Source organism: Microcebus murinus, chromosome 1, assembly GCF_040939455.1.
Source record: "Microcebus murinus isolate Inina chromosome 1, M.murinus_Inina_mat1.0, whole genome shotgun sequence".
Taxonomy (NCBI): domain Eukaryota; kingdom Metazoa; phylum Chordata; class Mammalia; order Primates; family Cheirogaleidae; genus Microcebus; species Microcebus murinus.
Genome location: NC_134104.1, coordinates 125131949 through 125151846, shown reverse-complemented (window position 1 = coordinate 125151846; position 19898 = coordinate 125131949). Strand labels below are relative to the sequence as shown.

Below are 19898 nucleotides of genomic sequence, written 5' to 3'. Positions count from 1 at the left end.
AGCTGACTGAATTTAGAAAAGTTTAAGTACAACTATTACAAAATTTTGAGGGCAAAAATTAAGGCTCATTATAACCTAATTACTTAGTATTAATAACCTGCGATATAACCATAATAAAGGGTAAATTCAAGATTTCATGATATCTGTTCTCTTAAGTCACCACTAAATTACCAAATCCAATGTTTTTTCTTAGAACTTTAAAGATTAAAGTATTTTATAAACATAATTTTTATTCAATAATGCTTATTTTATGATTTTAAAATAATACATGACCAGTGTAGAAAAAAACTTTAAAAAATTGTTCAATATATATAACCAAAGATAACCACTTATAAATTATGGAGCCCTTTCCTGTTAATCTATTACCTCAGTTTTAAAATGTTTACTGTTACTTTACTACCGATTATTCTCAGAATAAAATAATCTAGAAAGAGAGAAAAAAATCTTGCCACTTAGAGTAGTTAATTTTAGTATTTATTCTTTTATTCTTGATTTTTTTCTAAATTAAATTAATGCAGTATATATTTATTGAGTACCTACAACTTGCCAGATATTGTGCTAAGAACTGGGTTGCAACTTAGTTAAAATAGATATGGTCTCTGTCTTTCTAAGGCTTATAATCCAGAGTGGAAGACATTAAGCATGTTACCATTAAGAAAGAAAAAAAATTTCCAACTGCAACAGGTGCCAAGTTCCATGTCTAAATTAAAGGAGTTTATATGGTTTTATATTTTACTTTTCAAATTATATTGTGATCATTTTCCTATGTTATTAAATTCCTTGAAAACTTGATTGTTCACGGCTATATAATATTTTTTGTATGGACATTCTGTTTCATAAACATTAAAAATATGATTTATCTTAATTTGTTGCACAAAGATCGAAACTATAAGTTTAAATCTCTACTTGGATATATTCAACAACAAACCAGAATAACTGATTCATTCTCAAAATTATATCAACACTGATGAATATCTTTTATGTAAATCTTTGAGTACATCTCTAAATAATTCCTTAGAATTGGCTTCCTGAAGCAAAATTATTGGTCCAAGAGATATAAAAAATTTTAAAGTATTTGAAATATACAACCAAATTATTATATAATTTAGTATTAAACAAAATAAATAATTATTTCTTTTAGCAGTTAACCCTTAATTCATTTAATCATCACAGAAACATTATGAGGTAGTTTCTATTACTATTCCTATTTCAGAGATGAGGAAACAAACAGATTTAACAACTTGCCCAGTATTACACAGGATTTAGAACTGGGAAGTTTGGCTATAGAACTTTCCTCTTAACATAAGTGCTATAAAGTTTCTTGGATACAAAAATTTCTTAGATCCCAGTCAGTCACCAAGCATCACATGGTTGCCTGAGTGGAAAAATTATGTTGATAACCTACTGGCTTTCAGACATCTAACTGTTGGCCAATCAAGAACAGCAAAACACTAGAAAATGAAAAGTAGCCCTTTTGTTCTACCATAGAGCCTTTATATTCTATACATAGTAAGCATTCAACTTTGATGATTTTTTCTGATAATGAACATAACATGATTACAAAAGTTAAATCACCCAATTTTGCTACCTAGAGATAACCACTGTAAATATTTTGATGTATTTCTTTATATCATTTTTTCAATGTATCTATAAACACAAGAAAAAAAAAGTTTGAATGTTACATGTATAAGGTTTTTTTGGTGCCTGCTAAAGAAAATATGTTCTTTTTTTATTTCTATGTTGTATTTTTTCCTATATTTTTTAAAGATGTATTTCATTTGGGTAGCATAGTTGACTGTATGGATGGATGTGTTATTTAATCATGCCCATATTGCTGGATACTTTGTTTCAGTAATTTTTTACTGTAACATGCTTTGATGAATGCTCTTAACATACATCTGACTGAAGATTGATTTCCTCAGGGCTAGAAGCTGGGAGTTCTGAACCAAACAATATTTTTAAGACTCCTGACAAGCTGCCACTGACCTGGAACAATGTGCTAAACTAATACTTTCATAAATAACCCTCTCTTGAATTGGGTCTTCTTAGTTAATAATGATACTGTCATTCTACTCCACTTTTCCATGCAATTCCTTTACTGGCTTGTATTTCTGTGAGAGTCAACCACCAACTGGACAAATATTTACTGAGTACTTACTTTGTGCCAGGTGCTGTGCTTGGCACTATGAGTATGTCAGGCAAAAGGAGATCCAAATATACCCATAACAAGGCAAATAACAAAGGTGTTTTTGCTATGTTGCCCCATCTCTTTCCTACAGCCACTCCTCTCTTCCAACGAATTTTTTTTTTTTTTTTTTTTTTTTTTTGAGACAGAGTCTCGCTTTGTTGTCCAGGCTAGAGTGAGTGCCGTGGCGTCAGCCTAGCTCACAGCAACCTCAAACTCCTGGGCTCAAGTGATCCTTCTGCCTCAGCCTCCCAAGCAGCTGGGACTACAGGCATGCGCCACCATGCCCGGCTAATTTTTTATATATATATCAGTTGGCCAATTAATTTCCTTCTATTTATAGTAGAGACGGGGTCTCGCTCTTGCTCAGGCTGGTTTTGAACTCCTGACCTTGAGCAATCCGCCCGCCTCGGCCTCCCAAGAGCTAGGATTACAGGCGTGAGCCACAGCGCCCGGCCGAATTTTTTTTTTTTATGAGAAACTTTAATTTTGAGAGTATGAATTAAACTGGACTTAGGAGTACTGAAATGTATGGAAAAAATTAAAATGATCTGGCACCTAAAAAACTGCAACAGTGCTTACTTACCAGAAAGGCATTGGATAGGCAAAACGTTCTCTCAGATCAACATTCATAAAAGGAACATATTCTATACCATTTATTTTTGATGTTGTCCTATAAAACATAAGAAAAAAAAAACACCTAAAGTAAACATTCCAAGTCTATCCCAATTTCCAATCTTAAACTCTTTAAAATTTCAATGACAAGATATGGTACTGTATTAAAATTAAACTGACAACCTCACACTGTAGATATCTTTATTTGCATAAAATTTTCATAAGTAATTAAATACCAGATAATAATTGATTCAGTCCAACTCAGTAAGAGTATTCTTTTAAAACAAACATCCCTCACAACAAAACGCTCATCTCACGGTAGGCCTATTCTAGAGGTAATGAAAGAGTCCAGGACACAAAGCCAATTCTATACTAAGCCCCAAATTTAAAAAACATGACATTTACAACTAAAAAATATCTTTGTATTTTCCAGTTAGGGTAGTGAAAGGAAGAAGTGTCACAGATAGATATCAGCTATGGTCTGTTGACAAATTAATGAAATGAGGTTTGTGGTAGCCATGTATATTTTCTCCTTGTTTCGTGTATGTTTATTTGTACATATGAACTATTTACTTCTCGTATCTGTTTATTTTATTTACAAGAAGTTGCAGGGTAACTTCACAATTTAGTCTTTAGTTAATAATATTCAGTGAACTTTAGGACTAATTAAAAAACACAGTCAGCAACTGATACAATGACTGCTGGGAGTATTGTACCCTCATTTTAAGGAGATGATGAAAATTTTTCACTTGTATGAAGGATAAATGCATTTTGTTAGGTGGAAAACGAGAGTTGTATTGTTGTAGTATGTAATTTCTAACGTATGTAGAAGAGAGCATATGGATTCTGAGTAGCCAAAGTGTTGGATTTTATAAATTGAATGTCTCTCAGCTCCAAAATTACTTTCTTTGTCCTATTTTGTGTTGTGTTGGTTCATATGCAATTTTTCCTAGGCAAAGGGAGTCAAATTTGTAGAATTAAAATCTTCAGCAGGAAAAATGCTCTCAGATGACTACTACCTAGGAAGGAGCCCTTTCAGTTCAATTTTATAAAATGAAAAACGAGCACCTACATGACTTACATAGATCTAACCAGGCTGAACTTCCTCCAGTGTCCAACTTAAGAACAGCCACACTGACTCAGAGATTTATCCTATTTACACTGGTTCAGAAGGCCATCAAGGATTTCCACATTATTGTGTTTTACATTTTTTTTTTTTTTTTTTGAGACAGAGTCTCGCTTTGTTGTCCAGGCTAGAGTGAGTGCCGTGGCGTCAGCCTAACTCACAGCAACCTCAAACTCCTGGGCTCCAGTGATCCTTCTGCCTCAGCCTCCCGAGTAGCTGGGACTACAGGCATGCGCCACTATGCCCGGCTAATTTTTTATATATATATCAGTTGGCCAATTAATTTCTTTCTATTTATAGTAGAGACGGGGTCTCGCTCTTGCTCAGGCTGGTTTTGAACTCCTGACCTTGAGCAATCCGCCCGCCTCGGCCTCCCAAGAGCTAGGATTACAGGCGTGAGCTGTGTTTTACATTTTTAATATCTTCTGAGGCTCCTTTCATGTATACTGAGCTGGCTGGCTAGAACACAGGTTGGCAAATGTTCAGGAGTGGAGAACCTGTGGCCTTAAGGAGAAAATGTGGCCTTCCTGGTCCTTAAGTGCCATGCCTTTCGACTGAATCCAAATTTTACATAACAACCCCTTTTATTAAAAAAGGGTGCAGCAGAGAAAGATGAAGCTTTTCTTGCTTCCTCTGGTGCTTAAAAAAGAACAATCTTGAAATCAGAAGGGTGCAGGTTCCCCACCAGCTTTACAATGAGGTCTCTGACATACATTCTTCCGGCCTTTTCTGTTTTCTTTTTAGTTTTTTTCAGAGAAAGGGTCTTGCTCTGTCATTCAGGCTGAAATGAAGTAGTGTGATTAATAGCTCACTGTAACCTCTAATCCTGGGCTGAAGGGATCCTCTTGTCTCAGCCTCCTGAGTAGCCAGGACTATAGGTACATGCCACTACATCTGGCTATTTTTTTTTTTTTTTTGAGACAGAGTCTTACTCTGTTGCCCCAGCTAGAGTGCCATAGTGTCAGCCTAGCTCACAGCAACTTCAAACTCCTGGGCTCAAGCGATCCTCCTGCCTCAGCCTCCTGAGTAGCTGAGACTACAGGCATGTGTCACCGTGCCGGGCTATTTTTTCTATATGTTTTTAGTCAGCCAATGAATTTCTTTCTATTTTTAGTAGAGATGGGGTCTCTTGTTCAGGCTGGTTTCGAATTCCTGACCTTGAGCGATCCTCCCGGCTCGGCCTCCCAGAGTGCTAGGATTACAGGTGTGAGCCACCACGCTCAGCTATATCTGGCCAATTTTTTTAAAAAAAATTTTTTGTAGAGACAGGGGCTCACTATGTTGCTCAGGCTGGTCTCAATCTTCCCACCTCAGCCTCCCAAAGTGCTGGGCTTATAGATGTGAGCCACCATACCTAGCTTTGTTTTATTTTTTAAAGCCCTTTAAAGAAATGTAAAAATTATTCACAGCTCAAGGCTTTGGTCTGCTGACCCCAGCCTAGACTACTCTTTCAAAGCAACAATATATTTTCCCCATTAGGGCTCTAGTTACAAAGTTGTACAGATTATGAGTGGTCTGCCATAGCTCTATTTTGCTACTAACCTTTAGTGCTCAATTTTGTAGAATACAAGGATTTTCAGAAAAAACATAAAATGTTTAGTAAAAGTGCTAATACTAAAATATATTAGTAGCCGGGCGCGGTGGCTCACGCCTGTAATCCTAGCACTCTGGGAGGCCAAGGCGGGCGGATTGCTCGAGGTCAGGAGTTCGAAACCAGCCTGAGCAAGAGCAAGACCCCGTCTCTACTATAAATACAAAGAAATTAATTGGCCAACTAATATATATAGAAAATTAGCCGGGCATGGTGGCGCATGCCTGTAGTCCCGGCTACTCGGGAGGCTGAGGCAGAAGGATTGCTTGAGCCCAGGAGTTTGAGGTTGCTGTGAGCTAGGCTGACGCCACGGCACTCATTCTAGCCTAGGCAACAAAGCGAGACTCTGTCTCAAAAAAAAAAAAAAAATAAAATAAAATATATTAGAACAAATTTTAACTATTTCAAGTGGTCACATGATGATAAAATGTATAATTACATAATAGCACAACACAGTATAGCAAAGATCTAAATACAATTTAGCAAAGCTAATGAGAATAAAATTACCTACATTGATTATGTTAATAAAATTCTTCATTACAATGAGTTATAAACTGATTTACCTGAGGACTTCTATTTCTTCTGCTGTGTATCTCTGTCCTTGTGCATCACATGACTGTGGACTTATAAATGGCTGAGGTCTTTCAAGGAAGGGATTAGATCCTAGTGGAAAATGTGCTCTTGTTGGAGGTGGCTTTGGTTTAATATTTGTTGACTTGATTTTACAAAATGGCTTTGTCAAAGGCTCACTCAATGCTTCTGCTCTATAATAGAGAGAGGCACAGAAACATTTATTCTAGTTTTTCTTTTCACATTTAAGCTTTTTAGGAAATAAAATTTACTCTGAGAACTAGTTAAGGAGCATTCCTGATTTAAAATCACTATATAAAATTCTTACATACTAATTAACATCTCACTTCTTAAGGTACTCTCAAAGGTTTTTGAAAACAATATGCCAACAACATTAATTGAGCACTTATTGTACACCAGATGCTATGCAAAGTAAGAGTATACCAGAATGTATAAAACAATCTTTTCCCTTAAGATGTTCATAGTTCTGTAAGGAAAGATAATTGCATCAAAAATGATAGATGCTAGGATGGAAGTATTACATGCGCATGAACACACAACACAAGTTACTGATTTAATGACTGGGAAGAGAGGGTGAAATCAGGGAAGGTGCTCTAAATTGATGCTTGAGCTGCAGAGGACTTTACTTGGGGAGTGAAGAAGCATTCTAAGTAAAGAGAGGAACAGGTGTAAATGTGCAGAACTATGAAACAGCATAGTGAGTGAAGGTAATTTCAAAAGAACTGGTGTAGCCCCTGTGAAAAGTACAAACAAGAGGCAGCAGGAGACAAGAGAAAGGAAGGCAGGGGTTGGATCATGGAAGGTCTTACATGATATGCAAAGGAATTTCAAGGTTGTTCCATCAAAGAACAAGCTTAAAAAACAGAAATTCTTAACCTGAGCTCCATATATGAGCTTCAGGAATCTTGTAAACTCTCTGAAATGACATGCAAAAAAAATTTTATGTACATTTCCCTAGAGAGTGGATCCACAATTTTCAACAGATCCTCAAAGAAGCCCATGACTGACCCACCCCTTTTTCTAAGGATGCACTCAAGAATATTTGATGGGCTATCCACACTGGTAATAAAAGTCACCTATGATTCTGTCTGGGGAAAAAAGTTAAGATGGAGACAACAACTGTGTGTCAGGTGATCATATCTTCATTAATTTAAGAAAACTAAAGTTAGTAGATTATAGTAATAAAAAGGAGGGATGACTATTATACCTCAATAAAAAAAGAAGGGCTGGGTGTACAGCTATCTAGTCAGAGCCTCAAAAGAAGACAATTTTATTAATCCATGACATAGGTCTAAATGCAATTTCCACCCTTTTCCTTTGTTTAAAACACTCTTTTAAGAGGCATAAATTCTCTTGTACAAATCCAATCATTCTGTCAACAAATATCTACTGAGTACATATGATATGCTAGGCACTGTTAAGTACTTGGTTACTGTCTTTATTAATAACATAGATAAAATCCTCTGCCTTCAAAGCTTACATTTGGAGGGTAGGAGTTAGAGGGGACATGGACATTAACAACAAATATAATAAGTGGTAAATCTCACATACCTTAGAAAGTATTAAGAGCTATGGGAAAGAACACTAGAATAGAGCAAGCAGGATAAAAGTGCTAGGGAGATTCAATTTTAAACAAAATAGGGCAGGCCTCATTGAAAAGTTGACATTTGAGCTAAGAGGTAAAGGAGCTACACACAAGGTATAATTTAGGGCATGTGTATGGCTATAAGCAAGTTCATTCTCAATTTTTCTATTTTTAGTAGTAGATTTGGGAGGCTCTCTGGAAGATCTCTTTGGAAGTCTGATAGTGTACAATAGAAGGGAACTCTTCCATTGCAAATATCATAATTACTTCTGCTCTACACATGGTAAAAACTAAAAACATTTCTTGACTGATTTGATACTTCTTGAGGTTAAAGCAGGTAGAAGGTAAGTTCACTCAGAGGAAAAAAGTAGGTTTTTCTCTTGATCTCAGTTTAAAGACGGAGGTTTGTTACTATGACCTCTACCACACATTTAGATAAATCTGTTATGTGGTAACACAATACATGCCATCCATGGATAAGAACTTGAGTGATCAAAACTCACCTATCTAGTGCCTGTCGAGCCAACTGTTTCAGTTTGTTTTGTAGGGTTTTATCGGCAGTTTCATAAGACTTAAGAGAAAGAAAGAGACATTCTAAAGCATACTTATTTTTAAATTTGCTTCATACGTATTTCTAAGCAAAAATAATTTACAATGCACATTACACTTCTTGAAATTATGAGAGAATAAACAAAGATGGTCATTTTATTTTCATCCTTAAAGACATCATTTAAAATAGTGTTGAATATTTGTCACTGAGGTAAACTCTAAACCACTTAATAAGTGCTAACTAGACCACAACTGTTCAACCATGGTGCCATGGAAGGCGGAGTGGGTAGGAACCTCAGAAGATCAGCATATACCTGTGGTCTCAGTCACCTACAGAAATCAGACTAGGTGGTTTCTTAGAACAAGAGACCTGCCCAAAAGCCAGCCTGCTGAAAGACAGTGAGAACACCAGCCTTTACTACACCTCATCCTCCTGTCAAATGCACTGCTCTCTTATGCATTACATGTCCCTTGAAGGTAGAGTCCCAACCAAGACGCCTCAGAGAACAATAAAGCCACTCAGCATATGGATTTTACACTGCAAATTAATAAAGCTCTCCCAATCCACTACCTTACTTTTTAGTGTATGAAATAGAAAAAAAAGGGTAAGTTTATTTTATACTAATAGATTTGTGATGAATTATTCCTACAGTAAGTTAATTTTGGTTATTAAGGTATAAAAAGGTTAAAAAATAGGTCTTATAATTTAAAAAATAATTGCTTAGTGACCCAATGACATCAATAATTTTTTTTTTTTTTTTTTGAGACAGAGTCTCACTCTGTTGCCCAGGCTAGAGTGCCGTGGCATCAGCCTAGCTTACAGCTATCTCATACTCCTGGGCTCAAGCAATCGTACTGCCTCGGCCTCTCGAGTACCTGGGACTACAGGCATGCACCACCGTGCCTGGCTAATATATATATATATATATATATATATATATATATATATATATATATATATATATTTCTTTTTTTAGTTGCCCAGCTAATTTCTTTCTATTTTTTTAGTAGAGACAGGATCTCGCTCTTGCTCAGGCTGGTATAGAACTCCTGAGCTCAAACAATCGGCCTGCCTTGGCCTCCCAGAGTGCTAGGATTATAGGCCTGAGCCACCACGCCCAGCCCCCAAACATTTTTTGAGACAAGTTCTTGCTCTGTTACCCAGGCTGCTGGAGTGCAGTGGCCAATGACAGCTCACTGCAACCTTGAACTCTTGGGTTCAAAGGATCTTCCTGCCTCAGCCTCCCAAGTAGCTGGGACTACATATGCATGCCATCACAATCAGTTCATTTTTTAAATTTTTTGTAGAGACAGGATCTTGCTATGTTGCCCAGACTGGTCCCAAACTCCTGGCCCCAAATGATCCTCCTGCCTCAGTATGAAAGTGGTGGATTACAGATGTGAGCCACTGTGTCTGGCCTCAATGCCGTCAAAATTTTTAACAAAATGTAAAAACCTATTGTTAACCTTACACTCTTCGTGATTTTTTACTGAGGAGTAACTTAGTTCCATTTATAATGATAGAGTAGCTTTTTTCTTCAAGAAGTTATTAAAATCCACTAGTAAAAGAAGACATTTCTTAGCATAATTCCACCAAATTTAATTTATAGTTATACATACAGTTTTCAGACAGAGATCCACAGCTTCTGTATACAATTCTATAGCATCTTCAACATTCTCTTTTTCATCTTCATCAAAAGCTTGTGTAACAAGGAAATGGGCACGCTCTAAGTCCAACTGATGTTTTGATTTCAAAGGATCAGCACTCTTTGACTGAACTAGGATGAGAAAAAAAGCCTATATTGAAAAAGTATTACCTAAACATAGCCAGGGAACAACATACCACATAAACACATTTAAGATATTATTTACCTATAATCTATAAACTCTATAATCCTTCATTTAAAAAGCTTAGCAAGGTTAAAAAAATCCTTAAAAAAGGACTAATTTCCCCCCTTTTCATTTTAATCTTAAGGCCTAAAAAAAGGGCTCCAGTTGTTAACATTAATTATGTATTATTTATTAAAAATTTTTTCCCTCTAATTTTTCTCCCCCTACCAGCACTCTCTTTACTTAAACTCCATTGTATTTTAAGATAATTAAAAATATTTTTTTTTAGTTACAGACAATAATTATGTAATATACTAAGCCTTGATGAAACAGTTCTAGCTTTTCCTATTCTCCTAGGGTCAGAATAAGTTACCATATATTTTTCCTGCTCTTTGAAAAAATATTTCCATTTGTTTTTAATATAAAGATCTATGAAAGAACTAGGCTGGGCGCAGTGGCTCACGCCTGTAATCCTAGCACTCTGGGAGGCCAAGGCGGGCGGATTGCTCGAGGTCAGGAGTTCGAAACCAGCCTGAGCAAGAGCAAGACCCCATCTCTACTATAAATACAAAGAAATTAATTGGCCAACTAATATATATAGAAAAAATTAGCCAGACATGGTGGCGCATGCCTGCAGTCCCACCTACTCAGGAGGCTGAGGCAGGAGGATCACTCGAGCCCAGGAGTTTGAGGTTGCTGTGAGCTAGGCTGACGCCACGGCACTCACTCTAGCCTGGGCAACAAAGCGAGACTCTGTCTCAAAAAAAAAAAAAAAAAAAGAAAGAACTTACATCCAGAATATATACAGATCTCTTACAACTCAACAATAAAAAGATAACCCAATTAAGACATGGGCAAAGGATCTAAATATGCAAAAGGTCAACCGGCACATGAGACGATGCTCAACATCATTAGCTATCAAGAAAGTGCAAATCAAAACCATGAGACAGGCCAGGCGTGGTGGCTCACGCTTGTAATCCTAGCACTTTGGGAGGCCGAGGCGGGCGGATTGCTCAAGGTCAGGAGTTCGAAACCAGCCTGAGCGAGACCCCGTCTCTACCAAAAATAGAAATAAATTAATTGACCAACTAAAAAAATATATACAAAAAATTAGCTGGGCATGGTGGCGCATGCCTGTAGTCCCAGCTACTCGGGATGCTGAGGCAGTAGGATTGCTGAGCCCCGGAGATTGAGGTTGGTGTGAGCCAGGCTGACGCCATGGCACTCACTCTAGCCTGGGCAACAAAGTGAGACTTTGTCTCAAAAAAAAAAACCAAAAAAAAAACCCATGAGATGCTACTTTGTACCCCCAAGAATGGCTAAAATAATAACAAGCGTTGGTGAGGATGTAAAGGAACTGGAACCTGATACACTGAACTGTAAAATGGTGTGGCCGCTTTCGAAAACAGTTTGGAAGTTCCTTAAAAAGTTGAGCCACTTTGGAAAACAATTTGAAAGTTCTGCAAAAAGCTATCCTACAACCCACACATAATTATTATCCTATAATTCTACTCCTGGGTGGAATTCCAAGGGAATTGAAAATGTCCACGAAAAACCTGTACATGAATGTTTATAACAGTGTTATTCGTAACAGCCAAAAGATGGAAACAACCCAAATGTCCATCAACTCAAGAATGGATAAACAAAAATTTGGTATATCAATACGCTAAACTCAGTGAAAGAAGCCAGCCAGCAAAAGGCCTATTGCATGATTCCATGTTTATGAAATATTAAGAATAGGGAAATCCATAGAAACAGAAAGTAGATTAGTAGCGGCTAGGGGTCAGAGGAATGGCAGGAGTTTTCTTTTGGGGTGATGAAAATATCCTAAAAATTAGATAGTGGCCATGTTGCTCAACTCTCGGAGTACACTAAAAACCAATGAATTGTATACTTTAAAAGGGTGAATTTTATGGTATGTGAATTATGTATCGCTAAACCTATTATTTAAGAAAAGCTTTACATTTTGTTAGTTCCTTAAAGCTATGTGCTAATGTTTTTTAAAACTTTAATCCTCGTCAACACCTCTCTGAAATATATACTAATTCGATTTATAAAATGAAGACACTAAAACTCAAAAATGTTAAAATTACCTAGCCCTGAGTATCTTAGCCTTGGCATTATTGACATTTTGAGCCGGATAATTCTACCCAACTAGATGCCAGTAGCATATTCCCCTCCATCTGCAGTGTTAAAACCAAAAATCTCTCCAGAAATTATCAAATGTCTCCTAGAAGGCAAAATCACTCTCCATTGAGAATTACTGATCTAGTCTAAGGTTTCATAGCTACAAGTGGAAGGGTAGGTCTCAACATAAATCTTTTAATCCTATGTCTTGAGCTCTTTATACTACACTGGTTAATTTCAAACTATATTATTACCTTTCCCCACCCCAAAATTAACTTCTCTCTCAAGTCTCTTGACTGCCAGCAGATTATCTTGTTTTAAAAAACTGGTTCTACGCTTGGCATGGTGGCTCATGCCTGTTAATACTAGTACTTTGAGAGGACAAGGCAGGAGGATCACTTGAAGCCCCAGGGGTTCAACAAGACCAGCCTGGGCAAAAATGAGACCTCCCTTATCTCTATAAAATATTAAAAAGATTGTCCTAGTGTAGTGGTATATACCTATAAACCTAGTTACCTGGCAGGCTAAGGAAAGAGGATTCTTTGAGCTTGCGGTGAGCTATGAGGGTCTCACTCTAGCCTAGGAAAGAGAGACCCTGTCTCAGGAAAACAAAAAAACAAAAACTTAGGGTTCTAAACGGGATTTTTATTTGAAAAAGGACACTTCTGTTTAAAATAATAATTAAATAAATAAGGAAATCATTTAATTCTCTGAAGATCACATTATGTTTATGGAACAAAATGGGTCAAAACTTGGCAAAATAATTAAGGTATGTTATGCTTTAAAAATCCATTATTTCATTGGCAAGACTTTATTCTTCAAGAGATCAGGATTGTCTCATTCTGTGACCAAATTGTCACATTTATAAATATTAATGTTTAGAATTTCCCAAAAATCAAATGCAATTTTTTGGGCTTATCTATATTTAATACACAGTAGGAAGATTTTTTTTTAAAAAAATGCTTTAGAAAAAAGGTGATTCTTATTTTTTCCCCAATTGTTACAAGGACTTCAAAGGTTTAAAGAGTAATCCAGTTGGCATAAATGTAATAGCCTATGGCATAAGTGTGATTGAATGTGTATATATAGAAGGGAAAGATGGAAATATGCCTTTAGCCACCAGAGTTTCTACTCCTGGAATAGTTATCACCATATGATTTCTATCTTCTGGAGCACTTTGCTTTAAAATTTAAGTCTAGCATGCTTCAGAAAGGGAGTTTCATGAAGTGTAATGTTTACACATTTATCTCTCCACAAATGATTAAAGGCTTCTTGTGGGCATGGACTGTCACTCATCTATCACCCAGTACTTACCATATAGCCCAAACATGCACTCAATAAATGGTTGTTGAAATGAAGGAAAATATCTATGGAAAAAACAGGGAGATCATGGAAGTAAGCATGAAAGATTACTTTCCACACTTCAAAGATAATTTTATTTGAAAACATTATTTATGAAACAAAGTTCCTAGTTATTGGGCAGTTAAATTTAAGACTTTCATTTACTTGGCTGAGAAAATGAAGTTCTTTTGAATTATATGGTATTCTGAATACATGAATCAACATAACTTGGTATCTAGTGAGGCCCCAATAACACAGACAGTCCAATTTTCAATATATGCAATTTCTGGGCACTGTCTGAATATAAACTATCTTATTTTAAGGCGATTGTCATAACAAGGAATCCTATGGTCAAATCTGCTGTATCCTAATGATGTGCTTATAATTGTTCATACCTATTCAGAATGAGTGGTAGAAAGTAGCTCAAAGTCTATCAGAATAAAGATGGACTCTGCTTGTGGCTTTATTATACAGTAACAGAAAAAGAAGGTTAAAAAGAGCCTCTAGAGCAGGTGTGCTCAAACTACAGCCCGCAGGCCACATGTGGGTGTTTTTGCCCGTTTGTTTTTTTACTTCAAAATGAGATATGTGCAGTGTGCATAGGAATTTGTTCACAGTTTTTTTAAAACTATAGTCCGGCCCTCCAACGGTCTGAGGGACAGTGAACTGGCCCCCTGTTTAAAAAGTTTGAGGACCCCTGCTCTAGAGAAACACATTTCTAAAACAAATGTCAATGGTGATAACTTTCTACCTATGTGAATAGCATATTTTGACATGAAACCACTTGCCTCTAACCAACAAAAATAATCATTAAGCTCATATGCATTTCTATAATAGCACTTGTCACACTATTTACAAAAATAAATATGAACTGTTCCACATATTTTCTTACATGTCTGTTTTCCAAGGTACGGTTTAAAAAAAGAGTTTAGCAAAGGTCTGGAGGTAGAGGATGCTGACAGAGAAGAAACTGTGAACTACTGCTGAAGTCTTTAAACACTAAAAATAGTGACTAAGTGACTAAGAATAGTCACTTAATTTTAGTATCATGAAGGGACATGTGACAGATATTTTAAAAGACTTTAACAGGGTCCTAATCCTAATTTTGCTGATGATAAATTGACCGTAGATAATTCACCATCTCTGTACCTCCAAAGAATTAGGAAATTGGACTATATTATCCCTAAGGTTCCTTTTGATAGATGTATCATTTACTTCCATATTATGATTTTTAAAGAGGTGATTGCCAAAGGAGGAATGAGCAGCAACAGAGTGAGGAACAAGATCGGAAGATGGAAATGAAGAGGAGAAACATGAAAAGATGTGATGAGAGAGAAGGAAAAAAATACAGTGACAAGGTTAGTAGTCCTTTACTAACCTGCTGAATGTAAAGCTTGAACTCTTTCCAGATACTCATTTATTTTTTCTTGAATACGTTCTAGGCTTGATCCTGCCATTTCAGCATAAATTAAGGCTTGTGCAGCTTCCTAAAAATAAAAAGAATTCAAGGAATCCAACAGATGTACTACAATTTTAATTTTGCTTACCACTTTCTAATTCACTATTGGTTTCCATGAATGACAAAATGTCTTTAAGAGATCAGCATTTTTTTTCATATAGTCAATGAGTTATACTTCATGAAAAACCAAAAAAATATCTTTTCTTCAGTTTTCTATTTTTTTCCTTTTTTAATTCTTTTCTTCTTTTACATTGGCCCCAGTACTTTCTTCAGTTTTCAATGCTCTCAATTTTCACATACTGTTGAAAACTTATGAACTCAAGTATAAGGGAGTGATCATAAACATTTCTTTAGAATAGTGGTTTACATGTTTTCTATTTTCCTTACACCAGACTTAAAATTATATGCCTTGAAAATGTGAATTGAGCCTTCAAAACAATAAAACATAATAAACACTAACATAAAATTAAATATCAAGAAAAGATTACGAGAAATTATAAAGATTAAATATCTCGTCTCATGGTAAAAAGAAAATATTCTTCTCTACAGAAAATACTGGCCAGGGGTGACACATTTTAAGGAAGATTTCAGTTGCATGAAATAAACTTATTTTAATTAAGAAAACCTGGATTCTTTTTCCAGTTATTCCATAACTTTCATAGCCAGTTATGCTATAGCTAGTGAGGAAGAGATTCCATTCTCCCCATCACCATTCTTGGAAGGTTAACAATACTACCACCTAGAAAAGCAGAAAGAGATTTCTCCAAGTAACAGCACTTTATCTGCAGTAAACCATAAAGGTACACTTTATGGGGCCTCACACCTGTTTCCAAAGAAGTCATCTACAGAGGATCACTTTTTAAATCCAATTATTTGAGCAGCAGTTGTTTTACGGGACTGAACAAAATCAGACAGAAAAGTACAGTTTCGACTCTGGTCAAAATTCAGCCTGAAGGCTGTGGGATAGAAAACATATACCGGCCGGGTGCAGTGGCTCACGCCTGTAATCCTAGCGCTCTGGGAGGCCAAGGCGGGCAGATCGCTCAAGGTTAGGAGTTGGAAACCAGCCTGAGAGAGACCCTGTCTCTACTATAAATAGAAACAAATTAATTGGCCAACTAATATATATAGAAAAAATTAGCCGGGCATGGTGGCACATGCCTGTAGTACCAGCTACTCAGGAGGCTGAGGCAGAAGGATTGCTTGAGCCCAGGAGTTTGAGGTTGCTGTGAGCTAGGCTGATGCCACGGCAGGCTCTAGCCTGGGCAACAAAGTGAGACTCTGTCTCAAAAAAAAAAAAAAGAAAACATATACCTTCCTTAGATTCTGTAACTCAGATATTTCAGGAAAGAAAATTATAAATTTACATGTAAACATTAAATATTGTATCATATGTACCACCATTAACTAAATGTTATAGCTGCACTTAACTTCAATAAGTTGACGGTTATATATAAGTATATAATATATATTACCTGTTCAATATATTCCCCCTTCAGTATATATTACCCCTTCTTGCAGGTAATTCTTGATATTCAAATATTAATAGTTTTGCTTAAAAAAATAAAGCTAATTCTTAAAATTGCTGGTATCAATTTTATTTTACTCATTTTATTTATACTCAAAAGTAACTAACAGTTAAGAAACTGCTTAAAGAACGGTATCAGGGCAGAAAACATTAAACTGACAAAGTTTATATAAATAATTTCTAGAGGTATAAATCACTTTTTGAATTTCTCAAGGATAAAAGTTCTTCCTAAGTGCCATGTATGTAAACCTACAGGAAAACAAGAGGCATTGCATAGCAGTTTCTTTTGCTTTAGAAAGGTAATTTTTACATGGCATTATTTTAACCTGTTAATATTTGTCAAAGTTATTTCATAAAACTAAAACACATAATTTTTCTTTTAAAAAAAATCAGCTTATATAATTGTCAAAAAAGTCCAATACGGAAATGCACCAAAAATCTCTTAAAGATCATAAAATAAAGATAATATTAATTTCAAGCTTTATTGATAGTGCATACTTATGGAAAAAATTACTACTACTGTACAGTATTATCAAAGTCTGACATTCTTTCTAAAAGAAAAGGTGATAACATCATCACACAGCTACCATCACAACTGGCTAGAGCTGGAGGGGTGTATTTGCAAATCCTCAGGATTGGAGAGCAGACAGTGGACAGTGGAAGCTCATACCCTTTGATTTAGCAATTCCATTCCCACTAATTTATCCAAAAGAAATAACAAGAAAATGTGGAAAGCATTAGTTATAAGGATACTAATTATACCATTATAATGCTGAAAAACCAGAATGAACCTAAATACCGAATAATTTGTAAATAAATTATGGTACATTCACATATTGAACTATTAAGCAACTATTATTACTAAAAACAGTACAATCCAAGTCTGTTAAAGAAGTGTATACACACATGCATAGAAAAACTGTAAAGATATATAGTTATGCTCTGCATAACAACCTTTCAGGCAAGGATAGATGGAATATGTAATGGTAGTCACCTAAGATTATAATGGAGCTGAAAAATTCCTACTGCCTAGTGATATTGTAGTACAGTTCAACACTTTACTTGTGTTTGTGGTGATGGTGGTGTAAACAAACCTGCACTGACAGTTGTACAAAGGTCTGGCACATGCAATTATGTACAGTATACAATACTTGATAATAAACAACTATGTTACTGGTTTATGCATTCACTATACTATACTTTTAATTATTTAGAGTGTACTCCTCTTCTACTCATAAAAAAAGTTAACTGTAAAGCAGCCTCAGGCAAGTCCTTCAGGAGGTATTCCAAAGAAGGCATTGTTCTCACAGAAGATGACAGCTCCATGTCTGTTACTGCTCCTGAAAACCATCCAGTGGAAAAAGATATGGAGATGGAAGACAGTGATATTGATGATACGGACCCTGTGTAGACTAATGTGTTTGTCTTAGTTTTTAGCAAAAAGTTTTGAAAAGTAAAAAGAAAAAAATTTTGAATAGAAAAAGGCTTACAGAATATGAACAGAAAATATTTTTTGTGCAGCTGTACAATGTGTCATAAGCTAAATGTTATTACAAAATTCAAAAAGTTAAAAAAATTAATAAAAAGTTATAGTAAGCCAATATTAATTTATTATTGAAGAAAAAAATGTTTAAATAAATTGAGTGTAGCCTAAGTGTACGGTGTTTATAACGTCTACAATAGTGTACAGTAATGTCCTAGACCTTCACACTCACCACTCACTGACTCACCTAGGGCAAGGTCCAGGCCTGCAAGCTTCATTCATGGCCAAGTGCCCTATACAGGTGTACCACTTTTACTTTTTATATGTATTTTTCCTGTATCTTTTCTATGTTTAGACATGTTCAGATACACAAACACCACTGTGTCAAAATTCCCTATAGTATTCAGCACAGTTACACGCTGTACTAATAGCATACAGCCTAAAAGCAATAGGCTATACCAGGAGCCTAGGTGTGTAGTAGGCTGTACCACCTAGGTTTGTGTAAACGCACTACGTTGTTCACATAAAGACAAAATCGCCCGACACATTTCTCAGAAAGTACCCTCCTTCCTAACAACTGTACATCAAATGACAGGATAAGAGAATGAATTTTACTCCATTTTATTATTTTCCTCAAGGCACACGCATTATGTTGCTATATATCACAGACCACTTCCTGATGGCCATAAACCGGAGCCAAGCGACCGCAAGAATGGCTACTAACTACCGCTCCGTAAGCAGCTCTACGGCGGGCACCGCCAGCCCAGACCGCAGCCAGAGAAGCGGGGCCCCAGAAGCCGCAGCTAAGCCTCCCCACAGCCGCAGGGGCCCCGGCGGGCGCGGGACGCAGCCCGGGTCTCCGCCCCCCGACGAGGTGGAGGGAGGAGGAGGAGGGAGATGGAAGACCAAAGCCAGTGGGCCCGGTCGCCTCGGCAACCAGACCCCGCCGGACTCCGACTGGAGAGAGTCCGGCCGAAGCGGCGGTTCCCGCCCCTACCTTGTAGTAAAACACAGCCTCAGGGTAGCGGCCCTCGTGGTCGCGCTGCACGGCCAGGCGGGCGAACTGCACGGCGTCCCGCTCGAGCGCCGTCGCGTCCATGGCGCCGCGGCCCCGCGCCGGGGGAGGGAGAGCGAGCGAGGCCCTGTCGCAGGACTGCTGCTCACTGCCTGCGGCGGCGCAGCAGCCGCGGCGAAGACGCGGGAGCGCCGCGGAAGTTTACTTTCGGCGGTAGAGGGAGGAAAGCTCGCCTTCCCGGTTCCGGTCCGGGCCCCTCCGCGACGCTGCGCCCCCCTGGCGCAGCCCGCCGGGCCGCCCAGCTTCGCCGCGGCCGCGTCCTTCGCTTCGCCCACCGCGCAGGCGCAGTCTGGCCCTCGGGAGTTCCTCTGGAGCTGCTCCGGAGCTGGGATGGCTGAGGCCCTGAGTGCGCGGCGGTGGGCGGGGCCGACCCGCGGCGGGAGGGGGTGGCGGGGCAGGGCGCCGCGGCGGTCACGTGCACCAGAGCACCCAGGATTGGGCGGGCGAGGCCAGGTGCCTTGTCCGAGGTGCGCCCGCCTGTTCCGCTTGCGTGGAGGTGGCGGTGCGGGTGGAGGCTGGTTGGATAATCTTGCCAGGAGAGGGACATGCGCCTTACGAGCCTTTCGTTTACGAAGTGTAGAGCGTAGGCATAGAGCCAATGAAGAGCAATTCCAGAATCACCTGGACAGACTAAAAAACAAAAAAATAGAGACGTAACGTGGGGATATAAGGGTCTTACATTTATTTTCCACAATCTCAATCTTGACCCTATAGTCCCCCAATGCATACCTAAGTAGGTATTGATTTAATTGTTAGCAAACAAGGTAATATATTCTCACTCGTTAGTAAGCCTCAGGGTACCTTAATGTTGTT

General features: G+C 37.6%; 1 protein-coding gene across 3 annotated transcripts in view; it reads right to left on the bottom strand.

The window, feature by feature from the left end:
* CAPN7 (calpain 7) overlaps window positions 1-19441 on the bottom strand; it is a 46533-nt gene extending 27092 nt beyond the window's left edge. For 2 of the 3 annotated variants that reach the window (XM_076005409.1, XM_076005417.1), the window contains exons 1-6: window positions 19008-19441; window positions 14919-15027; window positions 9863-10020; window positions 8197-8264; window positions 6081-6281; window positions 2772-2858 (exon numbers count right to left, since the gene is read on the bottom strand). In XM_076005409.1, coding sequence (XP_075861524.1) covers window positions 2772-2858; window positions 6081-6281; window positions 8197-8264; window positions 9863-10020; window positions 14919-15027; window positions 19008-19109 — 725 coding nt within the window. In that variant the 5' untranslated portion in view covers window positions 19110-19441. Of the gene's footprint in view, window positions 1-2771; window positions 2859-6080; window positions 6282-8196; window positions 8265-9862; window positions 10021-13513; window positions 13567-14918; window positions 15028-19007 lie in introns of those variants that run through there. The other variant, XM_076005413.1, reaches the window with a different exon arrangement.
* Window positions 19442-19898: the final 457 nt, after the last annotated feature.